Raw genomic sequence first — 27,143 nt, 5'->3', positions numbered from 1 at the left:
CACGTTGGGACAATGGAACCCCTTGTGTTCTCTTGAGGTAGTTGCATGCAATGGCAATCCAATAACTATAGAAAATATCCATGGTTGTATGAATGATGTCTTAACGCGTTAGACTTCTGATTGACAGTGAAGTTAACTTTTGTTGTTCTGACTCATAATCCAGGCATGGACATCAATGTGGTTGTCTCCAGTCTTGGCGAATAACTTTTTTGTGCTTATTTTTGCCTTTGTGACTTCAGGGAATCGTAGAGTTAATGTGGCTTGTCTTGGAGCAGGTGGCGTGTAAGCCATTAACAGCGTGGCTCCTTTCTACGAAGGAACCCTGCAGCATTCAGGTTTCCCCCAAAGACATGAAGGTGAATACTGTGATCTCGACATCTGTAGTGCAATTGGGGGGGGTTATGAATGATGTTTAATGCGTTAGACTTCTGATTGATGGTGAAGTTACCTTTTGTATTCTGACATAACCCATTCTCATATCAAACTGACTGACTGTTTTAAATAGTAGGCTTATTTGTGCTTTTTTTTTTTCTCTTCATGGATCTAGATGCAGTCATGGGAGTCCAATGTGGTGCAAAATGAATACCATGGAGAGACTTCAACTAATACAACTCAATTTATTGATCATTAAGTTGTCCAATAAAGTTACATTTGTAGTGGAATGTTTGGTTTTCATTTATATCGTAACTGTATGCACTGTCTTTGAACCAGCAGAGCCCTCTCCGTGGCTCTGTAGGCCAAGCTACAGCTGCAAGAACAAATCAAAGGCTTGTTATAACTGGGGTTACTTGGCATTTCATCCCAAGTTTCTCTTTTAAATGCAACTCACATCTACTCACTAATATTTGTCATGTGTGTGTATTATGAGCTTTAATCTGAATACTTAATGATTTTGAAGTACCATTCCCTAATTTTAGAGCTACAAGGAATAAACCAGTATTGTTATAGGCAGATGAAATCAACCTTTTTTTTAGCTCTGCATACTATTTATTCAGTGACATTTTAACTTGTGTGATCTGTGCAAATGTCCCTATATCTCAAAAGCACAGTCACGATGGCCCAAACAACCACTCATTAGTTAGGATGAGGTCTTGTCGTCAAAGCACGACTGGTTACATGCAAGCAATGTTTTATTGATAAGAACTGTAGTGACATCGCTTGATGCAACTGAAATTCCATATATACTTTTCCCGTCACTGCAAATGTAATGATCGGTAGCGTATCAGGAAAGAACCTATGACATGACTTCACACTTGACTTGGCTGTAAACATTTGACTAGAATTTCTTGTTATTCAAGTGGCACTTCTGCCTCATACACAAACATTTGAACAAAGTTGTGGCAAACGACCCAAATGTTACCGGTTAAAGTTATTGGCAAATTTCATGAATCTGAAATTTGCAGGGAAGTTTATTTTTCATATGTACATAGCATGAAGTCAGGAAATTGATAAAGAAAAGCAGTCATATTTGCTGAATGGCTTATGTTTCCATTGGTTGAGCGGTATGGCTAACATAAGTTATGGCTGTTTGAATCACCAGCTGCAGGCATCTAAACATGTTCAGAATCTGAGTGTGTGAAAGCTGTACTGTGTCCTAGCTGGTGAACGTGGTCTAAGATAGTGGTGCTCAACCGCCGGGCCCTGGGATGTTGCTGATCAGTCCCTGACAATGAAGTAATGTAGCGCAGTGGTGCTCCAAAGTGGAAACGCATAGCTTTGGCAGTAACTAAGCATGCCATGTCCGAACCACAATGGACCACGGGGCAGATCTCCTGTTCCTGTATTGTGAGACTTGCTGTACAAGGTCACCCCCTGAATAAGACACCAGATTTGCCAGTTGCTGGTACAAAAGTGGTGTGTGTAAAAGTGCTGCTTAGCCTATAAGACGAGACAAATGCATTTGACCTCTGCATTTCAAAACAGTTGATAGAATATTAACTCTGGAAATATCTCCTACCACTGCCAAAGTAATGACTAGATTCAATCAGATCAAGCATTTACCAGGGATAGACGATACCCGCAAAGCTAATGTTTTGGAGGTGTAACTGTTGAAGCTGTGAAATCGGTGAGCAGCTGCTCTTGTGATCATTGTCACAAAGCCACACCGGCCCACACAGAAGTTCAGAATGAGAAAGTATAGTCTATATAGAAATAATGACACTCAAATTGAAAATCAACAAAAAATATATAGTTTCTATCAGCCTAATTAAGGTGTAGAAAACATCTCACATTCCAATGTTCGAACTTGTAAACGGGTCTGCATAGGATTTCTCTTAATGCGACTCAAAACACAATGGCAATGTCTGCTTTAGGTATAATTCCAGAAGCCGCTTGTGGATTTGACTGCTCTAATGCAGTTCCACTAGCAAAACAACCATTATGCAGATTTCGCCTAGAGCGGATCTGATTGAATCGAGCCCTAAGTCAGCAGTCTATTAGGGTCCTTTATATTTGACCCAGTTAGGGAACTGCCTGCTTTACATGTACATTCATTAGGCCTTCTGTCTACACTACACACCTCTTTTGACATCATAGCTGTAAGACTTGATACATAGATTTATGGGTGGTATTTGTACACCTCATCAACAATGTGGTTTGACTTCAGAATGGCTGAGGCAATGGTGGACAGAAGACACTGAAGGCCCTATGCATTTGATGAAAGCTCCCAAGCTATACAGTCAGTAACTACTATATATAGCCTTCATCTGTGACTTACTCGGGTTTCATACCCATGCCACAAGAGTGTGTGAGCACGCTGAGCTAAAGCATAGACATCTTGAGGATCCAACACACATTTTCAGGTCTCAGGCAAGGGTATTCAGTAACTACCACATGCAGTTTGAGTTGTTTTGGGGGTAGGATGGTATTGTTGACCTGTTTGCATAAGGAATGCCACGCGATGGATGGGGAGGGGGCGGAGAGAGGGATAGACATTGTCTCACAATGCCCATATGTGCATTAGATGATGAAGCATGTGACAAATCACACACACACACAGCCTTCTCTATGACCATCTACACCCATTCTTTGTTCATGGGTTTCGGGTCTGAAAGTCAATGGAAAAAGAAATGCAGGGCATATCATGGAATTCGATTAGTACACACACTTTTCATGTTCATCTATGACGTTTGGTGTAGCTGCTGTATATCACAGGTAGTGTGGTTCTTCAGTTTACACTGCATGGCAATTTGTCTGACCACACACACACTTACAATCCAAATGGTCTGTGTATCCAGGTGAATCCATGACCTGTCTGATTGACACCGTCCTCGGATTAATATTCCCTCAAACCAATGATGCAGTATTTCCCAGCCAAGTGAGAAGTAAGCAGGCTGTCTCTCTGCCATCTCACTTCCTGGTAGAGGATCCACAGTCTGGAGTGGCTGTGAGATTGGCCCACTGTCCTGAGGAGAGGACAGTAAGCCCCGCCCACTGCGACGCTGGCACCAGTGGTTACTGGGATGTCAGGTCGCCAGTGACTTATCCTTAGCAACACCCCAGAAATGGAGAGTCTTGTTGTCTTCACACGTCAAAGAGTTCAGGCGCCGAGAGGTCTGGGTCCCTCAAGGCATCGGTCGATGTTGTCACAGTAGCCAGGTTGGCATTAGAACGGGTGTCCATGGCAGAGTGCATGATGGGTAGCCAGAGGTCGTCCATGTTTGGCATCACAAATATTTTCTGTGAGAACAAAAACGAGAACTTGAGTAACTAGGAGTAAAACAGAAAACACTTAAAGCTAAAGGTGTGCCACGAATATTTATTACATTTATGATAAGCCTTTTGTCTGCATGTTTGACAAGAACACAAATCTTAGTTTATCACTTGAATGCTGAACGAGGTGCTTTGGTCTAGCTGGTATCACAAAATAGCAATTTATAGTAGTTATACAGTATGTGTTTATGTGAAAACAACAAACAGGCCTCAACACCAGTTACAGCAGAAAGGCAGATTTCGGACAAAAAACAATCTTATTCTGTGTGATTGGATTTGGGGATTGTCTGGAGTCTGGTATTTTTGGGAAGCCTTACATAGTCACTCACAACTGATGTGTGCGTACTTCTGTGCCTGAGTGTGTGTGGTAAGGATAATAATAATGTAGCGAAGTCTCAAACAGGGATACATGTAGTTGTACTTCGTAGCCTGGCAGAATAACTGAGTTGTGAACAGGTGTGCCTCAGGGCAGAGTTCTAGGAGCAGCCTGATCATTATATGAAGACAGAGAGCCACAAGCATACTGTCTTTGAAGTACAGCTTGGTGGGCTGCTGTAAATACATCACACACCACTCTTCTGTTGTCCCAGTCCCATCATTGTCTAACACTGGGAAGACATTCACTTTGTTGACAAGGGAAGAGATGCAAAGCTTTCGATACATATTGAACAAAAGATACATTCATGTGATGATATGATTAATCAAATTGTATTAACAAATAGTTAGGGGGACTTAGATCTTTCTGACCAGGAAACACTATAGAGCCCAGAGATGTTCCCAGGCAGATCCCATGTTCAGGGAAAGCTCAGTCAAAGCTCCTGGATTTCAGATCACACAATACAGTTATTACGTAATCCAAGTAGAGAGCTGTTAATGCTCTACTCTCCCTGTTCTCAGCGTACCTGAAACTCCTGATCAAGTTTCTTCTCGATCCAGTCGGTGACGTGGGCCAGCGTGACCTCCCTCTCACCCAGCTTGGGCCGGGCTTTCAGCTCCAAGTGGGGGGGACTCCTGAAGCCATACCTGGACGGGGAAGGTTCCCTATGTTACACCCATTGGCTTACTGTATCCTACTATCCTGGGGAAGGTTTCTCTTATAAATATATAATAATAATATATGCCATTTAGCAGACGCTTTTATCCAAAGCGACTTACAGTCATGTGTGCATACATTCTACGTATGGGTGGTCCCGGGAATCGAACCCACTACCCTGGCGTTACAAGCGCCAGGCTCGTTGAACTAGTAAGCTACTAGTCTAGTCTTCCTTTTTATAATGCTTTGACTCCTCTACTTCATATTACCAGCAGAGGACATGTGGGCTACTGTGTCAACAAGCCAGGCTAAGCCTTTCTGTATCTCTATAGCTGAATAACATGCATATTCACACTGGATATTCAATATTCAGACCTTGCCCCTGGAGCGGAATGTACCAAATTCTGTCTGCGGGGGTAGGTGCTAAGTATGAGGGTGATGGGGCGTTCTATATCCTAATGGTGGGGGGAGGTGGTATGTATGTAACTGTATGAAGGTATTGTGACGTACCATTATCCTGTCAGTGTGGGGAGGTGGGATGGATGGAACGTACCATATCCTGTCGGTGGGTGGGGGTGGTATGTTGACAGCCAGCATCCCGCGGCACTCCAGCACCTCCACGGTGAGAAGCAGTGGCGTGTTGGACACCTCCTCGATCTTCTTCTTGATAAACTCTGTCTCCGTGGCCTTCTGGAAGTACTTAGACTTGGCGATCTTGTCCACAAACCTCATGATCTTACTGGGCCGGTGGCCTCCGACGAAACTGTGAGGGAAGAGGAGGAGATGAAATAATAGGAGGAAGAAGAAGGAGAGAGGACAAAGAGCAGAAAGAGGAGATGGAGAACGAGGGAGAGGAGGGGAAGTGAAGGATGTGAAAGAGGTGTCGGAAAAGGAAGAGGAGGGAGTGAGTCAGCATCATCAGATATTCATTAGTCTCTCCCTCCACCCACTATACAGGGCAGTGAGTGGGTACATTCTGTCACTCTGGGCCGGAAAGCAATTCCTGCCTGTATCTGTTTGTGGCACTTAGGACAATACCTTAAACCGGGCTGTAAAATAAAGTATAACCAACAATTGCTGCACGATTATTAGCCTGCATAATTGACTGTGTTCTCTGTATCTTCTTCATTGTAATATATACATTGAGTCTCTGAAGTCTATAAAAACACACGAATGGAAACAGACAGACACGGCCTGATGCTAATCATGTTCTCACCCCTCCGCCCCCAGCATGTCCATGGGGATTTCTGGGGGATCCTCTTCGTCAGACGATCCAGCACTGGAGGACTCTTCGTCACTGTCTGCCAGGCAGTAGGCCCGAGGTCTGGGCCTTTACACACACAAAACATGAGAACAAAGGGGATGAGTATAGGTCAGCTTTAAGAAATGGAAGTGGAAAACAGATGAAGATTAGTATGAGCAATTGTCTGTTTTTATTGGGGTGCGGTGTTGGCAGCATTTGTGCCTAGGAAGCCCTCAGCAAATCCAGTCTGGACACAGCAGTTCGTTCCAACGGTCAAAGCTGACACTCCTTCAGTCCTGAACGGTGACTAACATGTACCCTAGACTAAAGCCTAAAGCACTCCCATGTGGTACAGCATGAGAAGTCATGTTTCTGCTCACAAGGCCATGCCCACTGTTTGCAGAGGGAGTTTCTTCCCTTTTCGTCAAACCAAGTTCACTCCGAAGAGGATTCGCTGAGCAGCTCAAAGACTATCATCAAATCCCCTATGAAACATTCCCAGAACGATTGATCCCTCAGAGGCCTCGGCTGGGAAATAGCCTGGTCAGTGGTCACCGACCGGTTGATCACGATCGACTGGTCGATCTCCAAGGCATTCTTAGTAGATCACCAAACATTTCTGTAAAAAAAACTATAATAAAGCCTTGTGTTCCTTTTTTTCCGTTTCACTGTTGATGGTAGGTGCACTTGATTCAGCATCATTAGTTGCACCAGCAAGGCAGGGTTCCCATTCTTTTACAATTTCATGCGTCTGAAGGTAGAAGTCAGACAACACAGCAGGCCCAAAGAGCAAATCAAGTGCACTTATAGGCCTACCACTGGCCAATCAGGTAGCTCAGATCACCGTGTGTGCACAGTTTCCTTGAGCCATAGAGGGTAAAAAGAAGTCTAGAATGCACAGTAAAGTTGATACTGTGAGATTTCAAAAAGTTTACGAATACAGCAAAGAGCTGCTGTTTTTGTAAGCAAGTTTATGTTTAAGTTGTCATTCAGCACAGTCAACACTTTAACCAATAAAATGTGCATTCTCCCTACTTCCACTTCCACTAAAACTAGCACTGCAGTTGCATTGAAGGAGTAGTCGATAGCAGAGTGATCCGATAAGCTTGCATTGCTATTACCAGTGTGATCATATACCTAAATGTTTTAAATATAATTTCAAAATGGTCTGAGAAGAACAACATTGGCAGGGCAATTCAAGCATAGCAATATGCAATGATAATGTGTTGGGTCTATAGCCTACTGCACAAACCTCATTGTTACAGAACTGTTTGTAATGGGCTTACGTTTAAGTCAGGTTTAAAACAAATCTGAGCTGTAGATATCGGCTTGGATTTTGACTCAGAAAAGGTTGGTGACCACTGCCATAGATGATGGCAAGACAGCACAAACAGATCTGGTACCAGACCCATTCCTTGCCGGGGCTTTTAAAGGATCGACTGGCTTGCAGGGAAGCTGATTCCATGAGACAAAAGCGGGTGAAATATGAAAAGAGGGATGATTTCAGTATACCAGGCAGAACGAAATCTTTCCCAAACTCACCAGCAATAAGACACATCCACCGAGGTCAGAGGTAGAATCCAGAGAGAGAGGGAATAAAGGAATGAAAGAAGAAAGAAAAAAATATGCAAATGTGACAGTTAACAATGCCTCTCATTCAAACACAGTGTTTTCAATCCTGCTCATGTGATGCAGGTTTTTGGTCCAAGCCAGCACTAACACACCTGTTCTTGAATCATGTGTGTTGATGTGGGCTGGAACAAAAGCCTGCATATCCTATGAGCGTAGAACAACACTGAACAAACCCTATCAATTCAGCCATTAGCACATACTCAAAGCCATGCTGTTGATCCTAGATTTACAGCAAAAAAATGTTACTTCTCATTATCCCCTCCCAGCATCCACTAATTGACTAATAGCATTTTTGTTGGAAGTCAAACAAAACACGTTGACAGTTCCAGATGAAGTCAGGCAGTGAATGGAGCCAATAAGTATTTAGAAAAGGTGTTGCTAAGTCACTCTGTTCAGTATCATACATCCTGAATGCCACTAATTCCTAACATGTGATTGCCTACATAACCAAAGAGGTGCACATACTTTAAAGTATTCTATAAGTAAGTACTTGATTTTAAGATTTATAATATCTCCCTGAGTGTTCTTTTTTTAACCACATATGTAAATAGAACATTTTAAATACCACATATCTCTATGTCCTTACCCCTTGCTCCCCCAGCCCCATCTCCCTCCTTCCTACTCACCCCTCTCTCCCCTGCTTCCCCAGCCCCATCTCCCTCCTTCCTACTCACCCCCCTCTTCCCTGCTCCCCCAGCCCCTCTCCCTCCTTCATACTCACCCATCTTTCCCGTGCTGCCCCAGCCCCTCTCCCTCCTCCATACTCACCCCTCTTTCCCCTGCTCCCCCAGCCCCTCTCCCTCTCCCTCCTCCATACTCACCCCTCTTTCCCCTCCTCCCCAGCCCCTCTCCTTCCTCCATACTCACCCCTCTCTCCTCTGCTCCCCCAGTCCCTCCTCCATACTCACCCCTCTTTCCCCTGCTCCCCCAGCCCCTCTCCTTCCTCCCTCCTCCATACTCACTCCTCATTCCCCTGCTCTCCCAGCCCCTCTCCTTCCTCCATACTCACCCCTCTCTCCTCTGCTCCCCCAGCCCCTCCCTTCCTCCATACTCCAGTCCCCCAGCCCCTCTCCTTCCTCCCATCCATACTCACCCCTCTTTCCCCTGCTCCCCCAGCCCCTCTCCTTCCTCCATACTCCATACTCACCCCTCTTTCTCCTGCGCCCCCAGCCCCTCTCCTTCCTCCCTCCTCCATACTCACCCCTCTTTCTCCTGTGCCCCCAGCCCCTCTCCTTACTCCATACTCACCCCTCTTTCTCCTGCTCCCCCAGCCCCTCTCCTTACTCCATACTCCATACTCACCCCTCTTTCTCCTGCGCCCCCAGCCCCTCTCCTTCCTCCATACTCCATACTCACCCCTCTTTCGCCTGCGCCCCCAGCCCCTCTCCTTCCTCCCTCCTCCATACTCCCCCCTCTTTCCCCTGCTCCCCCAGCCCCTCTCCTTCCTCTTTCTCCTGCGCCCCCAGCCCCTCCATACTCCATACTCACCCCTCTTTCCCCTGCGCCCCCAGCCCCTCTCCTTCCTCCCACCTCCATACTCACCCCTCTTTCCCCTGCTCCCCCAGCCCCTCTCCTTCCTCCCTCCTCCATACTCCATACTCACCCTCTTTCCCCTGCTCCCCCAGCCCCTCTCCTTCCTCCATACTCACCCCTCTCTCCTCTGCTCCCCCAGTCTCTCCTCCATACTCCATACTCACCCCTCTCTTCTCTGCTCCCCCAGTACCTCCTCCATACTAACCCCTCTTTCCCCTGCTCCCCCAGCCCCTCTCCTTCCTCCATACTCACCCCTCTCTCATCTGCTCCCCCAGTCCCTCCTCCATACTCACCCCTCTTTCCCCTGCTCCCCCAGCCCCTCTCCTTCCTCCCACCTCCATACTCACCCCTCTTTCCCCTGCTCCCCCAGCCCCTCTCCTTCCTCCCCTCCATACTCCCCCCCCCTGCTCCCCCAGCCCCTCCTTCCTCCTCCATACTCACCCCTCTCATCTCTCCTCCATTCCTCCATACTCACCCTCTTCCCCTGCCTCCCCAGCCCCCTCTTTCCCCTGCTCTCCTTCCTCCATACTCACCCCTCTCTCCTCTGCCCTCCCCATACTCACCCCTCTTTCCCCTGTCCCCCAGCCCCTCTCCTCCTCCCACCTCCATACTCACCCCTCTTTCCCCTGCTCCCCCAGCCCCTACCTTCCTCCCACCTCCATACTAACCCCCTTTCCCCTGCTCCCCCAGCCCCTCTCCTTCCTCCATACTCACCCCTCTCTCATCTGCTCCCCCAGTCCCTCCTCCATACTCACCCCTCTTTCCCCTGCTCCCCCAGCCCCTCTCCTTCCTCCCACCTCCATACTCACCCCTCTTTCCCCTGCTCCCCCAGCCCCTCTCCTTCCTCCCACCTCCATACTCCATACTCACCCCTCTTTCCCCTGCTCCCCCAGCCCCTCTCCTTCCTCCATACTCCATACTCACCCCTCTTTCCCCTGCTCCCCCAGCCCCTCTCCTTCCTCACCCCTCTTTCGCCTGCTCCCCCAGCCCCTCTCCTTCCTCCCTCCTCCATACTCACCCCTCTTTCCCCTGCTCCCCCAGCCCCTCTCCTTCCTTCCCCAGACGGGCCAAGTTCATCTTGGTCTCCAGGGTCATGATGAAGGAACCAGTGTAGGATACCTCCAGATCAAACCACAGACCTAGATAGTGAGAGAGAGAGAAAGAGAGAGAGAGAGGGAAAGAGAGAAAGGGATAAAAGAGGGATGGTAAATCATTACTAACATACCATCGTTGGCACATTGGACGGCAATAGTGGAATAATGAGGCAGAACTGTTTTCACACTTCCCTGCAATGAAAACGTTCTCCACCGTTGAGGATGCAGCCAACAAACTACATAGCCATATCGGATTAGTTACTACAAAAGCACAAAAATGTATAGCTAATGCTGACGGTATATAAAAGCTCTTGGTCCTATGTGTAAGTGGATAAGTCACTCATCCACTGTGAGCCTGAGGCAAAGAGCAGTAAGAGCTCCCTTAGTTTTATCCCACCTGGACTACTGCCCAGTTATATGGTCAAGTAAAGCAAAGAAGAATATAGGCAAATTACAGTTGGCCCAGAATAGAGCAGCACTGCTGGCCCTTAAATGTAGACGGAGGGACAATATCAATAACCTGTATATCAGTCTCTCCTGGCTCAAAGTAGAGGAGATATTGACTGCATCCCTACTTTTTTTTGTGAGAGGTGTGTTGAATGCACCAAACTGTCTGTTCAAACGGCTAACACACAGCTCAGACACCCATACATACCCCACAAGCAATGCCACCAGGGGTCTCTTCACAGTCCCCAAGTACAGAACAGACTCTGGGAAATGCACAGTACTACATAGAGCCATGACAACATGGAACTCTTCCACATCAAGTAACTGAATCGAGCTGTAAAATCAGATTGAAAAAACCCCAGATAAAACAACTCACAGCACAACGTGGACTGTGAAGAGACACCTACGCACACACACACACACACACACACAACGTGGACTGTGAAGAGACACTTACGCACACACACACACACACACACAACGTGGACTGTGAAGAGACACTTACGCACACACACACACAACGTGGACTGTGAAGAGACACTTACGCACACACACACACAACGTGGACTGTGAAGAGACACTTACGCACACACACACACAACGTGGACTGTGAAGAGACACTTACGCACACACACACACAACGTGGACTGTGAAGAGACACTTACGCACACACACACACAACGTGGACTGTGAAGAGACACTTACGCACACACACACACAACGTGGACTGTGAAGAGACACTTACGCACACACACACACAACGTGGACTGAGAAGAGACACTTACACACACACAACGTGGACTGAGAAGAGACACTTACACACACACACACAACGTGGACTGTGAAGAGACACTTACGCACACACACACACAACGTGGACTGTGAAGAGACACTTACGCACACACACACACAACGTGGACTGTGAAGAGACACTTACGCACACACACACACAACGTGGACTGTGAAGAGACACTTACGCACACACACACACACACGTGGACTGTGAAGAGACACTTACGCACACACACACACAACGTGGACTGAGAAGAGACACTTACACACACACAACGTGGACTGTGAAGAGACACTTACGCAACACACACACACACACACACAGACACACGCACACACACACACACACACACGTGGACTGTGAAGAGACACTTACGCACACACACACACACACAACGTGGACTGTGAAGAGACACTTACGCACACACAACGTGGACTGTGAAGATACACTTACGCACACGCACACACACACACACACACACACACAGCACAACGTGGACTGTGAAGAGACACTTATGCACACACACGCGCACACACACACACACACACACACACACACACGTGGACTGTGAAGAGACACTTACGCACACACACACACACTCACACAATGCAATATTGTGGTAGTGTATTTTATATTGTAAATGTTGTATAATAGAGTAATAATGTATGATGTATTGTGTTATTGGTGATGTAGGCTGTGTTTTGCTGTGATGTCATTGTTTTAACACTGTTTAGACCCCAGGAAGAGTAGCTGCTAATCTCTCTCTCTCTCTGGTAAAACTGTTGTAACGTATACGGCTCTGTTTGCGTGAAGTTTGTAGCGGCCTTAAGCAGCATCACATCTGCCTTTGGGGCTCTCTGGTCGCTAGCAGCCCCTGGTGGGAGCACACATGAACAACAACTTGAATACTAAGTTCTTATGTTACTCACTGTTTGATGCAATTTCAAGATAATTCATTCAGCATGGTTTGCTTTGGCCCTGTATTAGTACTATTGTAAAACTCAGTTAAACATTGCATGTCTCTAAAGTACAAATGCTAAGGTTGTTTTTGTAGACTAACCAGAAGTTACCCGCCGGACTCCTAATTGCAGTGAAGCCACATGCTGTGTCTGACTGGTAGGGAGAGGAATGATCCTCTAGTAAACACACCAAAAGGTCAACACTAGGGCAGCCTCACCTCTGATTGGCTCAGAAGCTGGCTAACTCACCAGGCTTCTTCCTGGTTTTGGGTGGGAAAGGTCAGAACCCAGCAGTGTTTTTTGGTGTATACGTGTGTGTGTGTGTGTGTGTGTGTGTGTGTGTGTGTGTGTGTGTGTGTGTGTGTGTGTGTGTGTGTGTGTGTGTGTGTGTGTGTGTGCACGAGTGAAATGAAGCTCTTCAGTCATATCACGTCTCTATACGGGGAGGAAATATCAACACGTTTACTCTTAATCTCTCTCCAGACTCTCTCTCCAGACTCTCTCTCCAGACTCTCTCTCCAGACTCTCTCTCCAGACTCTCTCTCCAGACTCTCTCTCCAGACTCTCTCTATCCCACACAATGAAAGTGGGGAGGGATTTCTGTGACTAAATCTCTGGAAACTCTTCAGATGATAACGGTTATAAAGCCCTTAACTTATATCAGCTTCATCATCCTCCTGGAATAGAGGAGCACAGGGCTGCTGAGCAGTAATCCCCATAGGGCTCATTATGTGCAAGCATTTAGCTGATAATGCCTGGGGGGAAAGCCCATGGGAACTGTGTTGTGTGGGACAGTGTGCAATAAATCACTCTCTGGACTGACGAGCTTATGGGAAAGGAGATGCCTATTCAGTTGTACAACTGAATGCATTCAACCAAAATGTGTCTTCCGCATTTAACCCAACCCCTTTGAATCAGAGCGGTGTGGGGGTCTACCTTAATCAACATCATCGGCACCCAGGGAGCAGTTGTTGTTGGCGGTTAACTGCCTTGCTCAGGGACATTCAAACCAGCAAACTGTCGTTTACTGGCCCAACGATCTTAACCACTAGGCTACCGGATGCTTCTACTGTAGCAAGACAGCAGAGCAGTGTTTCCAAACTCAGTCATGGGGACCCGAAGGGGTGCACGTTTTGGTTTTTGCCCTAACACTACACAGCTGATTCAAATAATCAACTCATCATCAAGCTTTGATGATTTGAAATCAGTTGTGTAGTGCTAGGCACCCCTTGTGGTCCCCAGGAATGAGTTTGGGAAACGCTGCATTAGAGCCTTAGGAGTTTAACCCTTAAACTTGAATATGGAAAGCTTCCCAAATCCTTTAAAGGCCCAATGCAGCCTATTTTTAAATCTCAATATCAAATAATTTCTGGGTAAATATTAAGTACCTTACTGTGATTGTTTAGAATTAAAATGGTCCGCAAAAATAATGCTTTTTGTCCAAAAAAGCAATAATTTTACTCGGACTGTCTGGGAGTGGTCTGAATGGGGAGGGAAAACTGAAAACTAGCTGGTATTCTCAGGGAGGTTTAGAACTCTTTGTTTTTGGTCTATTAAAACTTATATCGCCTGTTGATTTCACCAGGTAAGCCAAAACTCCATTAAAGTGTTACTTTCATCAGCTGTTGTACAATATGACACAAAACCAAGGAACATTTTTGACTGCACTGGGCCTTTATGGAGAAGTGGACCGTTAAAGCGAGACAGTGAGACATTCAAGCTTAGCAATGAAAGGTTTTTCAGGTAAAACATGGAAAACAGACTTAACCACACTCCCAACTCCCCAAAAAACCCTAGACATACAAAAACTTAACAAACCACCCTTGTCACACCCTGACCTAACCAAAATAATAAATAAAACAAAGATAACTAAGGTCAAGGGGTGACAAATATGACCTCCCACTCTCCTCACGAGCCTCCCACTTCTCCCCCTCATCCCCTCCCAAAGGCAGACATTTCAATGTATTCACATTCTCAGTTGGAGTGCTGATCTAGTCTGGCCTTCTAGATCCTAATCAATAACATCTACAGTGTTGTGGAAAAGTATCTGCCCCTTTCTAACTTTCTCTACTTTTGCATATTTTTCATACTGAATTATCAGATCTTCAACCAAACCTAATATTAGATAAAGGAAACCTGAGTGAACAAGTAACACAACAATAGACTTAATAGATTTATTTCATAAACAAAGTTATTCAACACCCAATGCCAAGACATAATGGGACACATCTCATCCAAAAAGTTGACTCAAGTTTGTCAAAAAGCACCTGGATGATCCTTTTAATTTTTTATTTAATTGTTTTTGTTTTAAGGACAGATGAGTCAAACGTATAATGTGTTGGACGACATGGGTCCCATTATACCTGGAGAAAACCAAACACTGCATTCCACAGTAAGAACCTTATGCCAACGGTTGAGCATGGTGGTGGTACTGGGATGGTACCATGAATTCTGCTCTGTATCAGAGAATTCTACAGGAGAATGTCAGGTCATCTGTCTGTGAGCTGAAGCACAGCTGGGTCATGCAGCAAGACAATGATCCAAAACACACAATCAAGTCTACATGAAAATGGCTAAAAAGCAACACGTTTGAAGTTTTGGAATGGCCTGGTCAAAGTTTAGACCTAATCCCAATTGAGATGTGGCAGGACTTGAAACGAACAGTTCATGTTTGAGAACCCACAAATATCGCCAAGATAAACCAGTTCTGCATGGAAGAGTGAGGCAAATGTTTAAATCCTCTGGTTAATAGAGGCAGGGGTATGGGGAGACTGAAACAAAAGGCAGATTGGGAGGGGGAAAGAGAGGAGATAGGAGGGAGAGGAGAAAAGATAGAGAGGGAGAAGAGAAAGCAGGGAGAGAGAGAGTGTCCTACCTTGGTGGTCCACAGAGGGCTTGGAGGCATGGAGGATCTTGGGAATGGAGAAGCCCATGTCCAGCGCTGTCAGAGCCAGCTCATTCATAAAGTATGGCAGCTGTAAAACACAGGACATTTACACCTCAGGACAGTCTCCTTTCTTACACATGTGTTTTCTCTGAGTTACATATCATGTCCCTCTGGTGAGTTGTGAAGTAAGTGAAGGGAAGACTGGAGGAGAAGACGCTTGTAATTAAAAAAGGACTATCGACAAAGAGCTCTCTGGGACAAAGACAGATAAGAAGAATATACACGCTGACTGTATGTGGAGGCAGAGGAGACAGGATGCCAGTACTCACCCTGATCTTACTGAGCTTCATCTGTATCTTTTTGGAGACCATGTCAGCCCAGTACTTCTCCCCCAAGAAGTCCCAGAACACCCGGCCTATCAAGGCGTTCACCCACGCCTCTGGCACCGCCCCACGCCCCGGCCGCTCGCACGGGCTGCTGGGTAACTGACAGGAACAACGTGGGAGTAGCAGGTAGTGAGACAAAGGTAGTAAACATACATATTCTATATCCAACTGATTTTAGAGGTCAGGTCCAGGGTATATAGAATTATATGTGAAACGAATTGAGAATACTTGCTCATTGCTTAAAGTTTGAATGTACACTGAACTAAAATATAAATGCAACATGTAAAGTGTTGGTCCTATGTTTCATGAGCTGAAATTTTCCATATGCACAGAAAGATTGTTTCTCTCAAATGTTGTGCACAAATTTGTTTCCATCTTTGTTAGTGAGTATTTCTCCTTTGCCAAGATAAACAGCATGATCATTACACAGGTGCACCTTGTAATGGGGACAATGAAAGGCAGCTCTAAAATGTGCAGTTTTGTCACACAACACAATGCCACAGATGTCTCAAGTTTTCAGGGAGCGTGCAATTGGCATGCTGACTGCAGGAATGTCCACCAGAGCTGTTGCCAGAGTATTGAATGTTAATTTCTTTTACCAACGTCGTTTTAGAGAATTTGGCAGTATGTCCAACCAGCCTCCAACCAGGTTTGCACAACCAAAGAATTTCTGCACCAACTGTCAGAAAGCGTCTCAGGGAAGCTCATCTGCGTGCTGGTCGTCCCTCACCAGGGTCTTGATCTGACTGCAGTCTGACTACATCACCGACTTCAGTGGGCAAATGCTCACCTTCGATGGTCACTGGCACGTTGGAGAAGTGTGCTCTTCACGGATATATCTTGGTATCAACTGTACCGGGCAGATGTCAGACAGTGTATGGCGTCATGTGGGCAAGCGGTACCCCGTGGTGGCGGTGGGGTTATGGTATGGGCAGGCATAAGCCACGGACAACAAACAATTTCATTTTATTGATGGCAATTTGAATGAACAGAGATAATGTGATGAAATCCTGAGGCCCATTGTCGTGTGTTGTGGAATAATCAGAATTTGTTGGTAACATAGGTAAGATGTTTTATATTCATCATATGTTTGTAAGTTACTTCTCATCAAGAATGTTATTTTTGTATAATACTGTGGCAGGGTTGCAGTATCTGTTCTATGTCAAGACTAAGTTGCATGGGCCGCAGAGAGGGGAGAGGTCAAAGTGTCATCAAGCGTGTATCTCTTGGCTCCACAATGTCTGTGTGCCAGTCAGTGTGTCTCTGTGATCTTGTCAAGATAGGATTGGTTGTATTTAGAGTTGGTTGTATCTAAATGACAATTTGATATATGCCTGTTGATATGGAGGATTGGTTTATGGTTCTGGGGTTTGAGTAAGGAGACAAAGCTGAACGATTTATTATGTCTATGCTGTCTGACTATGTGTGTTCTTTGCTATTAAAGGATCGCAGTTGCAATGCAGAAGGGGCTCTCAGAGAATTCATTGAGAGACACTGAATTACCTGAGAGTCACAGGGTTGTGATAGAGCTCATATAATTAAAGATGGACTTTGATAACTAACTCTGACTTGTGTGTGGTTTGCGCTCATGATTTGGTAAATAGAGGAAATTTCCACGACACGTGCCATTCATCCTCCTCCATAACCTCATGTTTCAGCATGATAATGCACTGCCCCATGTCGCAAGGTTCTGTACACAATTCCTTGAAGATGAAAATGTTCCAGTTCTTCCATGGTCTGCATACTCATTTCACCCATTGAGCATGTTTGGGATGCTCTGGATCGACGTGCACGGTAGTGTGTTCCAGTTCCCGCCAAATATCCAACAACTTCACTAATGTGCGCTAATGTGACTAGAATGACCTTGTAAGTAACAGCAAACTTTCCAGGACATAGACATGTGTTATATGTGCAGAAAGCTTAAATTATTGTTAATCTAACTGCACTGTCCAATTTACAGTAGCTATTACAGTAACAAAATACCATGCTACTGTTTGAGGAGAGTGCACAACAATAAAAAACAATCACGGCACTTGGTTTGATACATTCACCTCTGAAGGTAAATAATGTACTTACATTCAGTAATCTTACTCTGATTTGTCATCCTGAGGGGCCCAGAGATAAAGTGTAGCATAGTTTTGTTAAATAATTTTTTTTTTTTAATTCAAATGTAGGAACTGGGTTCTAAGGTTTGAACCCCTGCTGGTCTGTATTCCCAGTCACGTGAAATCTATAGATTAGGATCTATTGAAATTATTTCAATTGACTAATTTCCTTATTTGAGCTGTAACTCTTTGAAATTGTTGCATGTTGCTTAGTATAGTTGTTTATTGTTCAGTATAGTTACATGCTATTTATTACATGGCCACACTAACTACATGTCTACATGGCTATCTGATCAGCCTGTGTCAACATGATCCCCTCCATAGAATTACATATAGAATGAATAAGATCTCTGTGGTCTCCCCCATCAACCCTACCTTCTTGGTGGCTCCAGGGCTGCCCTCTGGGCTGTGGGAGGGGCTGCTGGCCGGGGGGCTGTCCAGCGGGGGCAGGGGGGTGACGTACTTGGCCATGTAGACGTTGTAGTCCAGCAGCATCTTCTGCCTGACCCCTCCGGTCAGGGAAGGGTCCTTCTGACTGGGCTCATCCATGAGGCTGCCACGGCTGCTACTCCTGCTCTCTGCCTCCAATCTGTGAGGCCAGTCTGTTAGGCAACGACAACCACACCTGGGTTCAAATTCTATTGGAAATCATTTCACATACGTTAATGTCTAGCTAACGTCTCCCTGTCTGTAATCCTCTTAGAATTAGGGTTATGGGTTAGGGGTTAAGGTTAGGGTTAGGGTTAAGGTTAGGGTTAGGGGTTAAGGTTAGGGTTAGGGTTAGGGTTAGGGGGTTAAGGTTAGGGTTAGGGTTAGGGGTTAGGGGTTAAGGTTAGGGTTAGGGGTTAAGGTTAGGGGGTTAGGGTTAGGGGTTAAGGTTAGGGTTAAGGTTAGGGTTAGGGTTAGGGTTAAGGTTAGGGTTAGGGTTAGAATTAGGGTTAGGGTTAAGGTTAGGGAGAATAGGATTTTGAATGGGAATCAATTGTTGGTCCCCAAAAAGTACAGCTGTCTATGTGTTCATCTGAATGTTCCCTCACCGCCCACTGGATGCTCACTGGATGTTTTATTAGCCTCAGACTTAAGTCTGGATGCCACCAAAATCCTCCTGAACCATTCTTCTTTCTCCCGACCCGTCCTCCCAAACAGGAACAGGATCAGATCCCGCTCCCCTGGGGGTTTCCTAGGCTCCTCTCCACCACCAGCTCCACCTGGACCCTCCAGCTTCTCCCCCTTCTCCCCCACCCTGGACGGCTTCTCTTCCCCAGGTTCGGGCCTCTCTCCCTGGGCCTGGACCTTGGACATGAAGTCGTCCTGCTTGGCCAGCTCGATACAGATGGGGTACTTCTTGTTCCACACGCGCTTCCTGGCCAGGCTCTGGGGCACCAGGTGGATCTGGGGACACATTTGGATGTTACACGCTACATGAACCTCTTGGGGGTGTTCTAAAAATATTAGGCTAACTGGACAGATACAGGTATTTATATAATTTCTGCCGGAGGCCCACTTCAATGTCTGTATGCCCAAACACACACGCAGTCATACACAAATGTGCACCATACATGGTACGAAAGTGACGTGTAGTTTTTCAGGAAGTAGCCTTGTAGTTTTGCGTTTTGAATGGGCAAAAACATATCACAGTGGTCTTCAGCACACAAACTTAAAAAGGTACATTCATCCACAAACACAAATATAATTTTATATGCAGTCGGAAGTTTACATACACCTTAGCCAAATACATTTAAACTACATTTTTCACAATTCCTGACATTTAATCCTAGTAAAAATGCCCTGTCTTAGGTCAGTTAGGATCACCACTTTTAAGAATGTGAAATGTTAGAAATGCCATCTATTTTGTGAAGTGCACCAGTCCCTCCTGCAGCAAAGCACCCCCACAACATGATGCTGCCACCCCCGTGCTTCACGGTTGGGATGGTGTTCTTCTGCTTGCAAGCCTCCCCCTTTTCCTCCAAACATAACGATGGTCATTTTTGTTTCATCAGACCAGAGGACATTTCTCCAAAAAGTACGATCTTTGTCCCCATGTGCAGTTGCAAACCATAGTCTGGTCATAGTCTGGTCATTTTTTATGGCGGTTTTAGAGCAGTGGCTTCTTCCTTGCTGTCGATATAGGACTTGTTTCACTGTGGATATAGATACTTTTGTACCCGTTTCCTCCAGCATCTTCACAAGGTCCTGAGTTTGAAGGTAGACCTTTAAGTACATCCACAGGTACACCTCTAATTGACTCAAATGATGTCAATTAGCCTATCAGAAGCTTCTAAAGCCATGACATCATTTTCTGGAATTTTCCAAGCTGTTTAAAGGCACAGTCAGCTTAGTGTATGTAAACTTCTGACCCACTGGAATTGTGATACAGTGAATTATAAGTGAAATATTCTGTCTGTAAACAATTGTTCGAAAAATTGCTTGTGTCATGCACAAAGTAGATGTCCTAACTGACTTGCCAAAACTATAGTTTGTTAACAAGAAATTAGTGGAGTGGTTGAAAAATGAGTTTTAATGACTCCAAGCTAAGTGTATGTAAACTTCCGACTTCAACTGTATCTTAAATGACCACGTTTTCACGGATTTGATGATATAAACGTCGAGCCCATTCAAGAGATTAGGGGACAGGACCAGGAAGTATGACGTAGGACGACATCACTTGCACATTGCATTTCCCTTTCCCTTCCTCTCTCTGTCTTAGACACAAACAAAATGGGGCATCCATCCACAAACGACCATACAACATGTTCCACAGATATACAGACGGACAGACAGATATACAGACACACACACCTTGCTGTCGGTGAGGTCGTAGATCTTCTGGCTGATGTAGGTGACGTCAGGTTTGGGCTCGTTGTGTGTGGCCCGCCGGGCGATGTTGTGGTTGGGTTTGGACAGGCGCAGGGTGGATCCCTCCAGACGTACATACACAGAGTGGGTCAGAGTGGCATGGTACATCTCTAGGTCATAGCTGGACATCTGGTTCATCCAGCCCTGTTAATGGGAACAATACACACGGTTAACTCTCAGACCGACGCATGGAACAACATGGAGACTAATAATATGCACGAATGACACACACACACACACACACACACACACACACACACACACACACACACACACACACACACACACACACACACACACACACAGTGTGATGGGCACACACACACACACACACACCACACACACAACACACAGTCCTGGTCCACACAACACACACAGAGAATCATCCAGAGTGTGATATGTGGAGATATTATCACAACCACACGGTCTCCAACTTTTAGCTGACAGTCCTGGTCCATACTAACATCATAGTGAGAGAATCATCCAGAGCATGTTGATATGTGGAGATATTATCACAACATGGCTTCATCTAAACAACAACAACGGTCTGTTCAGTTCTCTTCAGAGACGGGGAGACGTTACATCATGTTGATATGTGGAGATATTATCACAACATGGCTTCATCTAAACAACAACAACGGTCTGTTCAGTTCTCTTCAGAGACGGGGAGACGTTACATCATGTTGATATGTGGAGATATTATCACAACATGGCTTCATCTAAACAACAACAACGGTCTGTTCGGTTCTCTTCAGAGACGAGGAGACGTTACATCATGTTGATATGTGGAGATATTATCACAACATGGCTTCATCTAAACAACAACAACGGTCTGTTCAGTTCTCTTCAGAGACGAGGAGACGTTACATCATGTTGATATGTGGAGATATTATCACAACATGGCTTCATCTAAACAACAACAACGGTCTGTTCAGTTCTCCTCAGAGACGGGGAGACGTTACATCATGAGTTACATCATGGGCATGATGACATCATAGTGTGACTGTGGGTGAGAGCTGACCCGTATGACCCCTCCTTTAGCTGGCTATATTCTGTGGGTCCACAGGTGCTATGTTGGTGTGTTCCACGTGACCAGAGAGCCGCTCTCCAGTACAGCTGTAGCCTGAGGATATTGAGCTCATGTGCCCACACAGGTTCAAACACACACGCACAAGTACACACAAACACACGCTTACATAACCGCTAGCCAACCGCTAAGCGTGTCTCCTCTGCTTCAGTTTCCAGCACATTGACTGGGTTAAAAGGAGAACGTTTGACAAATCAACAGAGCATTTCATCTGTGAGGTTGTTTCAGGGCAAACCTCAATGCAGCTGGAGGGAACGTTATATAGCCTCAGTATGTTGTAGGATAGTCCAATGAGGATGTTACATTCGGCATTTAGCAGACACTTTTATCCAGAGTCTTATTACAGTAGTGAGTGTATACATTTTCATACTGGTCCCCCATGGGAATCAAACCCACAACCCTGGTGTTGCAAGCACCATGCTGTGCCACACCGGACTTTGATATGTTTCTAATCCAGCCAATGTTTCTCTATCCCACTAGGAAGCCACCATTGTGAATCCTGCATGAGCATTCAGGAGAGGTTGTACATCCCAATATTTAAGCCAGTGTAATGTTTAATGGTGTAATAACCCAAGCCTACTGAAAAGTACTGGTGTTTATAATAGGATTCATGGAGGGAGGAGAATTGTTACCTTGGCAACCATGCTGTTTAGCCATTCAAGAGAGGGAAGAAGATGGATATCTACAGACATATACTGAATGGCTTCCTGTCCTATCTGATAAAGTGAGCAGCCATCAGGTTTTATTCCTGAACTTTAACGACAAACAGAGACGCGATATGGAGAATTGGTTTGCGTCCCAAATGGCAACCTAATCCCTATATGGTGCACTACTTTTAACCAAGAACCCTATGGGCCTGGGTCAAAAGTAGTGCAATACATAGGGAATAGGGTGCCATGTGGGACGCAGCCTTGTAGATCCTCCCTACTCTCTCCGAGTCCCACTGGGGAAAAGCCAGCCGTGTATCAGCTGTTTATCTTGTAGATGCTATCAGCAACATGTGCTCAGCTTGCTAACTCAATAGAAGCTGCAGGCTGTCTGTCCATCCTCCAGCCTATCTAAGATGTCAGGCTGTCTGTCCACGGTGAGTCCCACTGATGTCAGGCTGTCTGTCCAAAGTGGTGACAGGTACTACTAGGGGAAGGACACAGCCTATCTAAGATGTCAGGCTGTCTGTCCACAGTGATGACAGGTGTTTGACAGGTATCAGGCTGTCTGTCCACAGTGATGACAGGTATCAGCACAGCCTATCTAAGATGCAGGCTCTGTCCACAGTGCAGGTACTACTAGGGGAAGGACACAGCCTATCTAAGATGTCAGGCTGTCTGTCCACTGTGACAGTAGTGATGACAGGTACTACTAGGGAAGGACACAGCCTATCTAAGATGTCAATAGAAGGACACAGCCTATCTAAGATGTCAGGCTGTCTGTCCACAGTGATGACAGGTACTACTAGGGGAAGGACACAGCCTATCTAAGATGTCAGGCTGTCTGTCCACAGTGATGACAGGTACTACTAGGGGAAGGACACAGCCTATCTAAGATGTCAGGCTGCCTGTCCACAGTGATGACAGGTACTACTAGGGGAAGGACACAGCCTATCTAAGATGTCAGGCTGTCTGTCCACAGTGATGACAGGTACTACTAGGGGAAGGACACAGCCTATCTAAGATGTCAGGCTCCTTTCTATGTGATCTGCCTTAAATGGTGGTCGTTGCACAACAGAAAAGTATTCCTATCCATGACAATATCTTTATTGTTGCATTTATAAATCTATTATCTATCCTCTTGGGTAGAGAGCTTTCTATGTCATAATCTTATACAAAAAATACAGGGATAGGCTGTGAAACATAGGACAGTGTTCAGTCACAAACTCTGGTTCTGGAGAGTAGAGCAGGCTTTTGTTCCAGTCTTATACTAATGCACCCTTTACAGTTTTTTCCCAATTGTTTTGGCACTAATTTCAATTTCTAAATACTTAGCACTAAACTGCTAACACAGTGACCTACCTTAAAGATTCCAGGTTCTTTGATATCCAGCTGGGCCACGTTCCACTGCTCCCCCCTTCGTCTGCCCTGCCTGGTCCCACTGCAGCTGGAGACCTCCGGAGCCGACAGCCACACCACCAGTATAGCCAGCATGAACCCTGCTGCCACCCCCTGCACCACCGCACACACATAGGGTGGCAGGGGGAATACCAGGTAACTGTAGACTAGACACGTGAAGAAGAGGAGGCCAGTGATGGGCACGTTTGGTAAGTCTTCCTCCTCTTCGTCGGACTCGGCTTCACTGCAGACGCCCGTGCTTCCCGTTTGGATCTGCAGGGACCCGGGCCGCTCCCCGTCCGGTGTCTCAGTGTCAGTACAGAGCTCAAAGCCTTCACTGTAGAGCTCACAGAACTCCTCGTCCTCCAGGCGGACTAGGGCCGACATGGAGCAGTGACCCAGGGCGAGGGAGGAGGACCTGGGGAGAGGAGGAGGGGAGGAGACCCTGGAGGTCCTGGAGGACTTGGCTGGAGGAGAGGAGAAGATAGAGTCTGCTGAGGTTACACCAGTAGGGGTCTCCTCTTCCTCCTCCTCTCCTTCAGAGTTGCCCCCCTCCTCTTTGATGCTGTAGTTGTTGTTGCTCTCTGCGTGCCCATTGAGGCCTGCCAGGTTGGTGAGCTCCGTGGCGCTGAGGGAGAGGGAGCGGTGGGTAGCAGAGGCACCCCCTCCCTCGGCTCCGCCTCCAGCCTCGTCGCCCATTAACTTACTGAACAGATGCATTGGCTCACACATGACCTCCGACAAACGCCTCCTAGTATCCTCGATCCTGGCCTCCATCTCTTGCACCTTGAAGAAACACCTCCCGTCGGCCGGGGAGGTGAGGGGTGAGGAGGGGGCCGTCTTGGAGTCACCACCCCCAGATGTGGTGGAGCCCATCGGCTGACCCAACTGCTTGAAGAGCTGCAGGTTGTTGACGCGGGAGTCTGGAGGTGGGCGCTGCTGGGAGAGAGATGGTGGTGAGGGCGCCTCCTGGTGGTCGGGCCTGGTGTTGTCCGTGGAGAGAGACTTGACGAACGTCTTCATCAGGTGGTGGCGGTGGCGTCCGGCAGAAGAAGGAGGGGCAACCATCATTTCATTGGACAGGGACCTGAGGCTGAGGAAAGGCTTGGAGGGCAGGGCTGCGGAGCGAGATGGGGAGGAGGTGGTGGAGGAGGAGGTGGGAGGGATCGTGGGTCTTGTGTGATCAGAGGGCCAGGAGGAGCAAGCGGGGGGGGACTGGAGGGGGGTGTGCGTGGAGGGGGGGAGGATGGGCAGGGCTGGGCTGTGGGGTAGAGTAGTAGAGGACACAGCAATGGTAGTGGTGGTCCCAATCCCTCCAGCCTCAAACAGTAGCCCCTCGCTGGCTTCCAAGGCCGTCACGATGCCCTGGTCCTCAGTCCTCCCCCCCATCCCACCCAGCCCTTCTGACTCCTCTCCTGCGGAGGACGATGACACAGACGCCCCAAACCCATACAGCTCCTCGTCCTCCTCTTGTCCCAGGGCGGAGAAGTGGATGGTGATGGTGTCCCGGGAGAGAGAGCGCTGCACCTGCAGCTTGGGGCCTGGGGGCAGGCGGGGGAGCGTGGAGGAGGAGGGGGTACTGTCAGCAGCATGGCTGTCCTTCCTGCTACTGTTGCTGCCCTGGCTGGTCATGACCACACTCCACAGGGCTCACAGCCTGGAGAGGGGGAGAGAGAGGGGGAGAGAGAGAGGGATGAGGGAGAGAGAACGAGTGGTGTGGAAGAGGCAGGGACAGAGAGAGAGAGTGAGAAAGAAAGAGAGAAAAATATTGGTTTAAAGCTAGAATCCTTAGCTGCTACATCGATTTTTGACCATTGATTCTTGAGGAATATAACTTAGTGCCTCATGAGCTTAGTTCAACTGTCGTACCCCATCAGAACCAAAAATATACGTTTTTTTTACTCTGAAGTTCGTAGTTTAGCTTATTCATTCGACCATTTAAAAAAACAAGCACACATAAAACTTAAAGCCGTACGTGCACATGAATAAAATCATAGAGGATAACACACAATAAAGTCTGGGACTTATTTCCATTGTGGTCCTCTTGAGACAAGATGGCTGGACGAGATGGAACACAGTATGGCAGTGAAATAATACAACAACAACAGAGAAGAACATTATCTCATCATTCCAGTGACATCACAGGGGTAAACAATATATATAACAATATATATGTAAACAAAAACTATATAGCCTCAAAACATGGTAACAACTATCCTTGCATCCACAGCTCTGTCTTTGAATTTGAGAGTGGTTACATTTCTCCAGGCTCATCCCTCATTTTTCTTTTACCAAAACAGAGGCTATGGTGTCCACTTTGTCATTGTTTCAATTAAGGATTCTAGCTTTAATTGAGGCACCAAGCTTGCTGGTTCCCACTGCTCGCTCCATGGATAAACGAATGCTCCTAGCGCTGTCTCTCCCAAGCATCTCTGACCGGTGTTTTCACATACTGCTCGCTCCGTGGATAAACGAATGCTCCTAGCGCTGTCTCTCCCAAGCATCTCTGACCGGTGTTTTCACATACTGCTCGCTCCGTGGATAAACGAATGCTCCTAGCGCTGTCTCTCCCAAGCATCTCTGACCGGTGTTTTCACATACTGCTCGCTCCATGGATAAACGAATGCTCCTAGCGCTGTCTCTCCCAAGCATCTCTGACCGGTGTTTTCACATACTGCTCGCTCCGTGGATAAACGAATGCTCCTAGCGCTGTCTCTCCCAAGCATCTCTGACCGGTGTTTTCACATACTGATTGTATCCACAGCACTAACTGACTTGATGAGTCAAGTGCAGCCAGGATCCATTCAGTGAGCAAGTCCTCCTCTTTCTCTCTGTTTATCCTACTGGTGCATGTGTGATCAAGTCCAAATCAAAATCAAATCAAATTTTATTTGTCACATACACATGGTTAGCAGATGTTAATGCGAGTGTAGCGAAATGCTTGTGCTTCTAGTTCCGACAATGCAGTAATAACCAAAAAGTAATCTAACTAACAATTCCAAAACTACTGTCTTATACACAGTGTAAGGGGATAAAGAATATGTACATAAAGATATATGAATGAGTGATGGTACAGAGCAGCATAGGCAAGATACAGTAGATGGATGGTATCGAGTACAGTATATACAGCGTAGCCTAGTGGTTAGAGCGTTGGACTAGTAACCGGAAGGTTGCGAGTTCAAACCCCCGAGCTGACAAGGTACAAATCTGTCGTTCTGCCCCTGAACAGGCAGTTAACCCACTGTTCCCAGGCCGTCATTGAAAATAAGAATATGTTCTTAACTGACTTGCCTGGTTAAATAAAGGTAAAAATATATATATATATATGAGAT

The 27,143-nt window shown here is 46.5% G+C and overlaps 1 protein-coding gene and 1 non-coding gene across 5 annotated transcripts; one reads left to right on the top strand and one right to left on the bottom strand.

The window, feature by feature from the left end:
* Window positions 1-601: 601 nt before the first annotated feature.
* Window positions 602-25,493, bottom strand: tex2 (testis expressed 2). Of its 4 annotated transcripts, none has more exons than XM_052503352.1 (11): window positions 23,776-25,493; window positions 20,623-20,823; window positions 18,861-19,215; window positions 18,199-18,425; window positions 15,662-15,817; window positions 15,321-15,420; window positions 10,171-10,291; window positions 5,961-6,074; window positions 5,298-5,507; window positions 4,614-4,734; window positions 602-3,678 (listed from the first exon to the last, which is right to left on the bottom strand). In XM_052503352.1, exons 1-11 carry the CDS (start codon window positions 25,441-25,443, stop codon window positions 3,523-3,525), a joined length of 3,429 nt encoding a protein of 1,142 aa, XP_052359312.1. In that variant the 5' UTR covers window positions 25,444-25,493; the 3' UTR covers window positions 602-3,522. The 4 variants fall into 4 exon arrangements, with proteins under 4 accessions (XP_052359312.1, XP_052359313.1, XP_052359314.1 ...); XM_052503353.1 differs by having other exon boundaries at window positions 5,961-6,068; XM_052503354.1 differs by having other exon boundaries at window positions 18,879-19,215.
* Window positions 692-833, top strand: LOC118372152 (small nucleolar RNA SNORA50). Its single transcript, XR_004823164.1, has one exon. It is a non-coding gene; the product is annotated as a small nucleolar RNA SNORA50 (small nucleolar RNA).
* Window positions 25,494-27,143: the final 1,650 nt, after the last annotated feature.

This window comes from Oncorhynchus keta, unplaced genomic scaffold (assembly GCF_023373465.1).
Source record: "Oncorhynchus keta strain PuntledgeMale-10-30-2019 unplaced genomic scaffold, Oket_V2 Un_contig_17240_pilon_pilon, whole genome shotgun sequence".
Taxonomy (NCBI): Eukaryota; Metazoa; Chordata; class Actinopteri; order Salmoniformes; family Salmonidae; genus Oncorhynchus; species Oncorhynchus keta.
The sequence above is the reverse complement of the archived record's forward strand: the minus strand, read 5'-3'. Positions and strand labels throughout refer to the sequence as shown.